The sequence below is a fragment of the Psittacula echo genome (assembly GCF_963264785.1).
Source record: "Psittacula echo genome assembly, chromosome: 5".
In the NCBI taxonomy this organism is placed as follows: Eukaryota; Metazoa; Chordata; class Aves; order Psittaciformes; family Psittacidae; genus Psittacula; species Psittacula echo.
Window position 1 is genome coordinate 22,704,451 of NC_137739.1, and position 12,394 is coordinate 22,716,844.

The 12,394-nt window shown below is 43.2% G+C and overlaps 1 protein-coding gene across 1 annotated transcript in view; it reads left to right on the forward strand.

Annotated features, from left to right (window-relative positions):
* The window catches only part of NELL1 (neural EGFL like 1), a gene marked incomplete at both ends in the record, with an annotated part of 311,518 nt that overhangs the window by 37,515 nt on the left and 261,609 nt on the right, over positions 1-12,394 (forward strand). Inside the window, one exon of the mRNA XM_080619121.1 lies at positions 2,794-2,964. Coding sequence (XP_080475247.1) covers positions 2,794-2,964 — 171 coding nt within the window. The remainder of the gene's footprint in view (positions 1-2,793; positions 2,965-12,394) is intronic.

Here is a 12,394-nt window from a genome sequence, read left to right on the forward strand (position 1 = left end):
CTCAATGTGAATTTGTGCATCTTAAAGGACCTATAAAAATCAGTTGAGAGTGTTGCTTTACATTGCCTTGAGATAGAGACACCTTGGGCTAATTCAGCCAATGTTATGTAGCTCTACCTCCTGTTTTCTGCTGTTGGGATTTTGTTGACTGCTGTTTACTGATGTTTATCTGAGTATAACTGCTTCTGATTTGCAGTTGTTGAAGGGTGGTGGAAAAGAGGTGCAGAAATTGTGTGCTATCAGCCTCCTTCCCTGTCACAGGGGACGTAACACATGGTGGTTTATGCAGTCCGGTGGCACTTCAGAGTGCATTAGCTGTATGTGCATAAAAATGTTAACACTGGTTATTACAGTAAGTGTTAATTGTCTATTATATAAATTAGTCAGCAGAATGCCAACAAACTTGGTGCCTAAGCAACAAGCTGGTTTTAGCCCTGAAGTAGCTATTGACACTGAAGCTTGTCAGATGAGAAACTCTGTTGCCTTGCAATTCCCTATGCTGCTCAAATAATAGAGCACAGCTGTGATAAAGTGCAGGATCTGACTGACCTTTCAGTTCTGTACTCTTGCCATTTGATTAACAAACCAGCCAGTGTGTGTAGGTGATTACCCGATCCCATCAGCTGGCAGAGATTATGGAGAAGGACTGCAGGAAGCCATGTGCTTCCTGCAGCAGGAGCTTGTCTTGCTCTCAGGCTTTTCGACTTCTAAAATCAACCATGTAATATATTTATACACATACCGTGTAGGCGGGAAAGGTAGTAGAATCTTATGTAGCTCTCCCTCATTTTCTTTTCTTAAGTTTTCTGCCTCACTGCTGCTTATCTGAACAAGAAAGTCTCTTTAATGAAAGCCTCTTGAATGACTTCCTTTTGTGCTTTGATGGCAATTATGAAATATTGAACTTTGTAAATATGACATGACTGACAGTACTTGTCCTAGTCCTTTGCTGGCTTGGAAATACCAGCAGCATCATCTTCTTGATATTGACTCTGCTGTCACTGAGCTTCAAAATAAAATAAAAAAAAATCCTTTCCAGTTTTCTTATGAATGTAATATAGTTACTTTAATGGGGGGTGGTGGTGGGAAGTAATCAATATTCTGCTTTACTGTTTAGAAAGCTCCTGTTTCTCTGCCCTCCCTATGCCTTTATGTGCATGACACAGGCCAGTTCCTTCACAGCAATAGCCTTTCTTATTTATTTACACTTATGCATGCTGTGTTTTCATTCAGTTTTGTTTTTGCCTTTATCTGTGTGTGTTTTTTACTTTGTCACTTGAGTTTTCGATTTGGGTGACCTGATAATGCTCAGACCTTGCATGAAAAATGCAAGGGCAGGGTACTGGCAGGCAGAATGCAATGGCAAGGCACTGCTAGGCTGGAGGAGGGCTTGAGTTCCTCTTTTGCTCAAGATTTATTGTCTTGGTGTTCCCCTTCCCCGTCTGTTGTGATCTTTTGCAGGTCTTCCCAGCTGGTGTTTTTTCTTGTAAGTAAGTTCCTTCCAAAAACCTCTGTATTTCAGTTACATTCTAAAAAGCCTCCACTTCAATGGTAAGAGCTGTTCTTGATGAAGTGCACAACCCTCTGTTAATGCTTGTGCACACTGGCTATTGAAGTCTGTGTACAGCCAAGCAGCATAAAAAGCTTGTGCTAAAATGAAAATGGGTACCTGGACACTCAGTATTTTTGTATTTATTTTTTTGAAAGTGGATTATATTACTGTCATTCACCTCCTTTTTCCCCCTGGCTAAACTAGCCCCCATCTTTTAATATTTCAAGCACCATGTCAAACTGGTGTTGCCCAGTGGGGAAAAACAGGATGCTACAGAGGCATTATGGAGCTAAATGGGGGTAGGGACTAGCTGGACAACTTAACGTCTGCACTTAGTTGTAGAGTTATTTCTGCTCAAAAGAAGGTCTGCATCTCCTTCCTCCTATATCTGGGGCTTCATCTGAGCAGGGAAAGTGAGCCTTGATTTGATACACTGTAAATACCGTGTGTGATCTGAAGCCAAAGAGAAGGCTTCACTGTGTACACTGTCAATGTGCTACCACCTGGAAGGGCTCAATTCACCCTAGAAGAAGTGCTCTCCTCACTGGCATGGATCCAGTTACTAGCAATAGTTGGAGCTCTCCTATGGCTGTGACAACTGCCTAAAAGGTTTGATGATTTGGTTGTTGAGACACCTAATCCAGCCAGGAGCTTTTGTTCCCTTGGAAAGCTGAATAATTACAGCTGTAACAATAAAAGTCAGAAGACGATTTAAAGCACAATTGCATTCATGGGAGTGTTAAAAGTAAGCAGTTTTTTAAGAAGTGGATTTGCAAATAGTAAATACAAATGTAATGATGACTTGGTGGTTTCTTACCTTAATGGCTTTTTATTTGTTCCTTGGTAATGCACAGTTCTTTAGTTTTGCATTTCTTACAAATCCTGCATTCATACAAAACATTCTGGTGGTGGAGTTACTTTTTTGTAGTATGAACCTGTACTGTGGGTAAAAAGAGGACTTCAATTTCCAGGACTACCAAATGGTGTTTTGAAGCTGTTTTTGTGTAAATGGTATTGCTGTTTTGGTAATGCACTGAATCATAGAATCATAGAATAGAATGTGTAGTCTTGTCTCTCTAGCTCTTAAAAAATGAACTAGCTACTCCATGCTGAGTAACCTCTTTAGATTTTGACCTTCCATGTAGTGTTTGCTTAGAAAAGTTTATGAATTAAGAAGAAAGTGAGAGAAGCAATGAATGAACCAAAACCAGAGCTGACACTTGGTTTTGTTTCCAATACAGCTATTTTGAACTGGAGAGCAGTGGCCTGCGGGATGAGATTAGGTATCACTACAGGTTTAATGGGAAGTCCAGAACAGAGGTGTTCCCATACCGTCTGGCAGATGGACAGTGGCATAAAATTGCTGTGTCGCTGAGTGCATCCCACCTTCTGCTTCACGTGGACTGCAACAGGTAAGAAAATGTGTTCAGTAATTTATATTTCTTTGAAAAATGTTCCTTATTTACACACAGGAATAAAATTGGAAAAGGAGAGTGGTTACTAGTATTTTTTTTTTTTTTTAATATCCAACTTAAAAAGCACGGTGAACTGCCATGGGAGAAGAAAAGGAAAGCAAAGCATTCATGTGAAACAATTCATTGTGATTATGAGCACATGTGGAAAAGGCTGATTGCCAGCTGGGGAGTATGAAATGCATCTCTGTGGTTTAGGCACCAGCTGATGTTATGTTTAACTGTGATTGCATTGAAGTATTATAGATTGGTGTGTAGCCTGTTCTGTTGTGAACTGCTTCACTTGGTGTACCTGCAAACTTGAAGAATACGTAGATGTGTCAAAGGCATTTTAATTCTATTTTGCATAATCAAGCAGTTCACTGTATTGGTTTTCTACCTGCTGCCCCACTTGGAGGCTTCTGAGAAAACCTGGAAGCTTCTTTCTGCATGTCTAGAGCTGGTGCTTTTTCTTTTCTGAAGGGTGTTATGCTGTCATTGCACTTTTTTTCCTTTTAAAAGTTGAGAAGCCTGCAAGGTGCATATTGTCAGGATTTTAAGAAATAAAAAGCAGTAAACCCAGAATCTGTCTTCCCTAGGATCTCTCTTGCCTTGGGACTTGATCTCACAATGTACTGAAGACTTGGGCTTTTGCTGACCTAGTAGTTGATGAGGAAAGTCAACCTGATATTGAGACCTTCAAAACAGTAGTTAGGAATGAGGAAGATGAGCCATTACTTTTGTGTTGTCTTAAACCAAAATTAGTATAAAAATACCCTTTGTGTTCAGTGAGAGGATTAGCAGATGCCTTTTGGAATTGTGGCACTTAATGGGTAGGGTGCTGGTAGCAGTTATTTTTTCTCAAGTCTTTATTTTCTTGCAGGCAGAGTAAAGGTGTAAGAGTATTACAGGAGAATGAGGTTACTGGAACATTTGAAGGAGTTAAAATTTGGACTAAAGTAATTCTGAGATACTGTTTTGAGGAGAAGGTTGCAACCATTTTTTGCAACTGCATTAACTACTGACAGTAACAATCTAATGTGAAGGAAGGTTCTTATTGAATTCTTTGACTTGGGCCCTACAAGCAATTAAATGCTTGGAGCAATTTTAATTTCATTGAGGCACAAAATCTGCAATTTTTCAAGATCATGTTCATTTCAGCTCTCTGATTTATTTCTCTTACCATTATTTGTGTACCTGTTATATTGTTTCTTGGATTGCAACTGTATCCTTTTTTATTTGCTTATTGACTGGCGTTTGGTGCAGGTTCTTCATAATGTGTTTCGGAAGCCCCTTTTTAGCAGATTGTTTTGCTGGCTGCACAGAGTATGAAAGGAAGACAACACAAAACATCTGACTGGTGCAGAAGTCTATGCAGGGACAGGACAGCTGTACAGAGTCATGGCTGGGACCTCATTTTCTTTACAGCAACAGGCAGCAATAGATCAATACAGTTATGGAATGAGCTGTGCTGTCATAGGAGGTGATAAATGTGTATAGATATCTCTGTCAGGTGGACTTAAACAGGGCTGATCCATCTAAGTGTGTTTATTCAGTCTGCTCCCAACATAAATCCACACATAAATGCCTCTGTTTGGCTGTGTATTTGGGATATTTTATGACAACTCCTGTGAAAAGTAATGGGGATGATTCTGAAAGCATGACTTGAAGGCAGATCATAGTAGAAGTTTTAGTGAGGGGAAAAAAAAGAAGAAAATGAGTCTTTTAAGTTCCTGAGTTGACTGTAGCATCTCTATTCAATTAATCAGAGAATTTTGTGGATGTTGGTATTACAGATTCCTTCATTATATCTCAATCCCCTACATCTTTGCACTTGAAATAGGAGTCAACATCTTGTTCATCTTTGGACAAGCATTTCCCAATCATATTACAGTAAATGTCAAAGATGTGAAACTAGAAGAGAAAGCCAGTGAGGGGTACTTCTGGGCACCTCTGAAAATTCTGAGCCTTCTTCATGATAGTGTGCGGAAAAGTGCAGCTGATGGTATGCACAGAATGAGGTGTTGAGGCCTGCAGAGTTTACCTGTAAATGTCACCGTTTTAGGCTGGTGTAGTGTCAGTGGCTCCCAGCAGAGTTCAGGTGCCTCATCGGAAGTGACACTTGGACAGTGTCCTGGGTTTAGCAGTAGCAGTTATTTTTCTCTTTCTTAGTAGCTGGTGCAGCGCTGTGTTTTTGACTTTTGGCCTGGGGCCAGTACTGATAAAGCCGATGTTTTCAGTTGCTGGTCAGAATGTTTACCCTGACCAAGGACTGTGTGAGTCTCATGCTCTGCCAGGGAGGAGGAGAAGCCGGGAGGAAGCAGGGACAGGACACCTGACCCAAACTAGCCAAAGAGGTATTCCATACCACAGCACGTCATGCCCGGGGATGTAACTGAGAGTTACCTGGAAGGGCTAACACACTGCTGGGTGGGGGGTGAGTTATCGGTCAGCGGGTGGTGAGGTGTTGTATTCTCTTCCCTTGTTATTTCTCTTATCATTATTATTATTGGTGGTAGCAGTAGTGATTTGTGTTATACCTTAGTTATTAAACTGTTCTTATCTCAACCCGTGGGAGTTGCATTCTTTTGATTCTCCTCCCCGTCCTTCCAGGAGCGGGGGGAAGAAAGGGTGGTGGTGGGGGGTAGACTGCGTGGTTCTGATTTACGGCCTGGGCTTAAATCATGACAGTTCTTTTTTGGCGCCCAACGTGGAGCACAAGGGGTTGAGATAACGACAGATCTGACCAAGGCACAATGCTGATTTATTGGCTCTCAAAGTTGTTTTCCTTGATCTCACAGTTTCAGTATGCCATAGCTTACTTAGAGCCGATTTTTGCTGTGTTAATCAAGTGTGGGCCTTGGGCTAATGTTCTTGTTTGATTGTATTTTATGGTAATGGCTTGTAATATGGGCGGGCTCTGGCAGCAGGGCGGGATGGATGTGGCTGTGGACTTGTACCTGGCCGTCCCGCTGCTCTTCACCGTCCTGGCCCTCGTCCTCGCCTCCATCTTCATGAGGCTGTGGGGAGGTGACGGGGAGCGGCCCCGGGAGCCACCGCCGGCCGAAGAGGCCCAGGAGAACGGCCCCAGGGACCAAGTGGCAGCGGGAGCAGGGCCGGAGCGCGGGAAGGAGGTGGCTGCCGAGCAGCGGGAGGAGGCAGTGGAACAAGTAAATTGCAGGGGGAGGGAATAGGACTGCAGTTAGTAGATAGACCTGTCCCATCTTCTGTAGAGATTGAGTGCCATCAGAACAAGAATTTATCTTGAAATGTACCTACTGAGTTAAAGAAGTTTTGTTCTTTTTACTTACTGTTCTTTCCTTGTAAAAATGAAAACAAAGCAAAAAGAGAAAAAAAGAAATCAACAAAATGAATCCCTTGGATTCTTCCTGGTTTTCTTTAAGGGGGTTGTAAAATTGTTTCCTTAGAGAAATGCAGGAATTTGTATAAATGCATTGCTCCTTTTTGTTTAGGGCTATGGTAATAGGTTCCATTTGGAAGGCAGTTGTGAGTGGTTTGTGAATGCAGCATTATTAAAGTTAACATATATCTGAGAGTTATGGAAGGTGTTTGCATTGGGGAAAATATCCAGCCACAGCCTAACTTTGCTGCAGGATTTGTACTGATACCCAAAGCTGATCTCTGGGCTCCGAAACCTGCAGGAGATCAGAAAGCACTGAAGATGAAACTTTCAATTTGTAAACAGATAGTCAAACCTACTTTTATTTTCCCAGCCTTATCAGCCATATTACTCTGATTGGTAAAATTGCTCTGACATTTGGCACTTGATTGTCTGTTGGATTCAATTCAAAGTTGACTTTGTTTTTCAGACATGGATAGGTTTGGGAAAAGTACTTGAGAACTAGTAAAAGGCCTTCAGTGCTTTTAAGAGTCATTTTTAAAGCAGTGTAATTGCCTCTATTCTAATGAGCTGTAATATAGTGGGGGAGCAGACAGGAGCTGTATTTGTTCAAGTATATGGCCTTTTGAAATCAGCTCCTGCTGCATCTTACTTGCTCCTTTTGGTGCTCCTTCAAGAACAAGGAGTGGGAACTGTAGCTGAGTTTGATGCTAGAGCTTGGAGCTGCTGACACAGGAAGATAACTGAGAGCCCATACTAAAAACCTGCTGAGTGTCACTGGACTCCTCTCACTGACTCAGAGAGCCTTTGTGCTGGGCCTGGGCAGTAACCTCGGGCCAGGGATGCATCCTGGACAACTGAAATGAGAAAGGAAAAGACTGCATTGATTATCAATGTACAAGTAAAACCTGAGCTGAAAGTGACATGGGAATTAAATACACTGCTCTTAATTCGTTGTATCTTCAATGCTGAGTCCACTACTGATGAACAAACCTTGTTTCAAGATACTGTTTGTAAGACCTGTGCTTCCCTACTCTAAGGAAAAGGGGGTTATTGAGGCTTTCTGGAGAGTATTCAGTTTAGCTGGAACAACCATGTCGTTGTCCAGAGGGTCCCTAACCTATGGCATTAAAGGGTTAATATAATGAAATAAAGTCTGCCATGTGCCCTCCCAGATTTGGGCTCTGAGGGGAGCAGATGTAAACGATCCTGCCATTTCTATCTACTTTGCCAGGAGATTGGCAGCCCCAGAAGTCTGTCATGGAATCCCAGACTGGTTTGGGTTGGAAGGGACCTTAAAGCTCATCCAGTTCCAAGCGCCTGCCATGGGCAGGAACACCTTCCACTAGACCAGGTTGCTCCAAACCTTGTCCAACCTGGCCTTCAACGCTGCCAGGGATGGGGCAGCCACAGCTTCTCTGGGAAACCTGTGCCAGCACCTCACCACCCTTACAAGGAAGAACTTCTGCGTAAGATCTCATCTCAGTCTCCCCTCTGTCAGGTTAAAGCCATTCCCCCTTCTCCAGGTTTCTTGTAGCCTCTTTAGGCACTGGGAGCTGCTCTAACATCTCCCCAGAGCCCAGGCTGAACAAGCCCAGCTCTCTCAGCCTGTCTGCAGAGCCCTCGCAGCATCTCCATGACCTCCTCTGGGCTCTCTCCAACAGCTCCATGTCCCTTGTGTTGTTGCCCCAGAGCTGGATGCAAGACTGTCCCAGAGCGCAGCAAAGTGGCAGAATCCCCTTCCTTGACCTGCTCCTCACGCTCTGGGGATGCAGCCCAGCACACGGAGGGGTTTTGGGCTTAAGAGTACGCTGCCAGGTCATGGGGAGCTTCTCATCAATTTTTATTGTTTTCATTCTCATCAGCCATATTGCTACAGAGCTCCTCTCCTCTTCAGACAGTATCAGTATTCCTTTACCTGAACTCTGCAGCTGCAAAACGGAGAAAGGCATGTTGCTGTAAAAAGGAATGCTTTCCAGTGAAAGTACGTGCTGGAGTGCCCTTAATTGGGAATCCAGGCTGTGGTTCTGATGGATACTTTCAGTTGTTCGATGGAAGGGCTTGGTATGAGCATAAGAGAAGAGATTATAAAACTGGAGCAGGCTAAAGTAGTCTCCAATTGAAAAACTGTGTTGTCTGTTTCTTTAATGTTTCTCCTGATAGAACAGCACATTAGGGAATAAAAAAATTCATGAACAGGAAGACGTTTTTAATTGGAAAAATAAATTAAAGCAACAGAATTCAAATATGGGACTCCAAGACCTCTGAGTTGTTATAAATAACATATTCTGGCTGCCAACCTGAGGTTTTCAATTTATCTAAACAAAGTCCTATGACTTTAATTAAAATGTAATAAGTTTAACAAAGGTTAAAGGATGTATTTACAAGAGGGATTTGCTTTACTTACTGTAAAAGCCTTTCTCTGGAGACGGTTTAGTCTCAACATGTGAATGTGATTTTGTGACCCAGATTGCTTCTGTGCCCTTCAAGCTGTAAGAGAAGCTGTCAGAGAAATGGTTACTTGAATAGGGTGCTGTAATTGTGCATTATAGGTGCACCTAACTTCAGGTCTGTGGTCTTGTGGGTTGGAAGTTAATTTCCACCTACTGACTGTCCCTTTTGTTTGAGAGAGGCTGTAAACTCTTTAGCATAAGAGAGATCTCCAGTGGCATGTCACATCAGCTGCTGTCACGCCTGTGTCGTTGCAGTTACTGCAGTTAATCTGCAAGGAAGTGTTCAAGATGTATTCAGCATTATGTGAGAAAAGATTCATTTTTAAAGAAGTTTTTTAATAGCTGAGATGTTTCCTTGACTGGGTAATGCATCAGCATAATGGTAATATGGGTGTGACCAAAGACTGAGTAATGATATGTCTTAACCCAGTCCCTCATTATGATGAAAATTGATTTGTTTCATCCTGGAAAAATCAGCTGAACTTTTTTTTTTTTTTTTTTGCATACTGTATGGATAGGATTGGGAGAAGGCCATGAGTATTTATTAAAGTGCTGGAAAAGCACTATGGAACACAACTGAGAGCAGTCTTTATCTCTGCCTGCCTGCCCTGCATCCTTTGACTACCCCTAGAAGGCAGCAACCACTTGTGCAGGTCCCTGGGTGCTGTGCTACAGCACATGTAACTCCTCATGTAGAGGCCTCATGCAACTCCTGCTCATTGTGGAGTGTGTCTGCTTTGGGTTTCTTTCAGGAGTTGATCTAGGTCCTGCAGGCGTCAGCTACTGAAGAGTAGAAGTTAACCTCTGGAGGTTGGGTTAAGGCTCCTCAACAGGAGCTTGTGGCAGCCCCTGAGTTTTAGGGACCTGTGGAACAGATTTTGGTAGCTGCAAAGCCCAACTACTGCTGGATATAGACTTAACAGTGGTTTTTCTTTTCCTCTGATTTAGCACTGGACTTGCAGGGCTTTCCGGGGAATTGAAAACATAGACAGACAGGTTGATGACTTGAGCAGGGCAGGAAAAATATGTTCTGTTTCACCACTGGCATGTCCCATTCATTGTGTTTGTGTGCCATGGGTGTGTTGGAGAGAGAGGATGGATAATGGCAGAGGAAATAATCTGAAATGAAGACTGGCAAGCCTCAAATGATTTAATTTTAAAGTGTGTGAAGAGCTGTATTATCCCATTCTCAGGTATATTTTACAGTGGCCCAATATATATGTAGACTTATAGGTTTTTTCAATGTCAAAGTAATAAGCCCTTAAATTGGGGTGATTACTTATTAGAGCAGTCTCTGAACATTTAGCCTGCATAGTTTGAAATGTATCCAGCTCTTTGTTTCTGTGAATGTTTTCCAGGGAAAATCTCCTGTTGTTTCATTCTATTTTCATTTGCTGGAGCGCTGATGGGGTCAGTTAGGCAGAAGGACGAGCACAAGAATTTGAGAACCCACCAGAGAGAGCAAATGTTTTGAGTTTTGTTCTTTTTGGATTATAAAACAATTATCTTGCTGCAGCCAGGCAGATTAACTGAGATCCAACCCAGAAATGAACTCTCGTATTTGAAGTGGTTAGCTAACTGAGGCTTAGAACTGGAACATGGGGTAATACTGGAGCTGAATTGAGAAATGGTAGTGTAATTTTAGTTAAATACTTTTATAAATGCACTGTCCCTTTGCCAAAGAGCAGATTAGAACCCCTCTGAAGTATTCAGAAGCTGACTTGAGATCTGAGCCTCTGTATAGCAAATAACAGAGTCTTTCCCAATTATCTGAAATGTCCCGAGTGATGTGGGGTGTGAGAGGGCAACTGAGACTGCTCAAGCCTGTGAAACCAGCCCAGAGCTTTAGGAAGGCATTTAGTACTTGGGAAGTCTCTTTATTTTCTGTGACAATTTAGAACAGCATTAATTCCTGAAAGGTAATTCTTTTTTGGAAGCCAGCCTTGTCAAAAACCTTCCAGTTGACTGCAGGGAGGTGGAGGTGCATGACTGTATTTATTACTGCGCAGACATGACAGTCCTCATTATGGCACCACTTTGATGAGTAGCCTGACAACACTCTTAAGGACAGATGGTAGTGCCAGGGGCAGTCACGTTTGTTCCTGGGACGTTGGGAGTTCGGGGCATATAGGGTGCTCAGGGGTAGAAGATGACCAGGCTTGGGAACACCATGAGTGGTGCTGCCATGGCTCTGGCAGGCATCTTGCTGTAACAGTGGAGGTGTCCTCTCACACTTCACGCGTACTGCAGAGCCACTTGGCATGTTTACAGACTTTCCTGCTTGTGGAAGAGCTCTGTCCAGACCCTCTGGGACATTTGGATGGTCCTGCAGCATGTAGGGAGGGACAAGTGAGCTCTGTACTGAGTGTGGTGACAACTGAGTTTCTGGTTCTGTGCCATGGGTGAGAGCTGCTTTGCAAATGTGCTGATAGAGAGAGTGGCAAAGGCAGCCCAGCCTCATGCTTCAGAAAGTGAGGCGCTGCTGGGAGTTGAGGAAGTACTCCATTTCTATTCAGTAACTGCTGAGTGAGCTGGGTGGTGTGTCTCGTGGTTTTGGTGGTGTTTTTTGTATTTTAGGAAAAAAGACCCAACTTAAGATATTAGCCACTGCTTCTTGTTTAAATATTTTAATAACATAAGAACACTGCTGTGATCTGTATTACCAAAGTAATGACACATCGAAGGAGCAGTGGGGTGAAAGATGATAGTTAACATCCTCAGCATAGGAGTAAGGTAACATGCTACTTCCAGTCCTAGAAGTTGTTTTCATATCTGAGACCAGTCAGTAATCAAAGAATCAGCAGAAGCTGCATTACTTAATTAGGCTGCAATTTTAGTGGCATTCCCTTCAGCAGGAATGAAAAGTGAAAGCAGATGACTAGCCCCATGACAACTAATGCAACTAGAAGGGCTTCCCCAGCCCTCGCTGAATCCTTTTGTGTCATGCCAACCGCTTACCTTAAACTCAACTGCAAGATGTGCCATTCAGCATCCCTATCCTGGCCCCAGTGAAGTCTCATTGCAGTGGAAACTCTCCTTGACTTCAGGTGAGCCACACTTTCACCTCCTCTCAGATGCTGTGAGAAATGGGCTCCAAACCAGAGTAGTGTCCCTGGAGAGTGCTTTTCTGTCTGTCTGCCTGGCAGTTTCCATCAAAATTTGTTTTTAGCACCAATATAGCGGCTTGTTCAATGTTTGCTGTATGTTTCATACACCTCCTCAGTCATGGCCAATTACTTGTTACGGTGAGAGTGCAACATTGTCTTTCAAACCACCAAGGCTAAAATGGGCATTTGAAAAATACCCTAGGAAAAGGGAGCTGTCGGTTATCCGAGGAATCTGTGACAAGAACTGAGGAAAATGGGAATGAGGCGGCCCTCCATGGGGTCACAGAGACAGTGGCCAATGGGAAGGAGCAGCAGCTTTAGGGGGAGGCTTGCCCAGTGCGAGATAGCACTCATGGGAGGGCTCTGGCAGGACCGGGACAGCAAAGGCGGAGTGTGAACAAGCAAAGGCTGTGATCCTCAGCCTGCAGTTACCTTCAGTCACGAAAGGAAATTGGCTCTGGAATATGGAT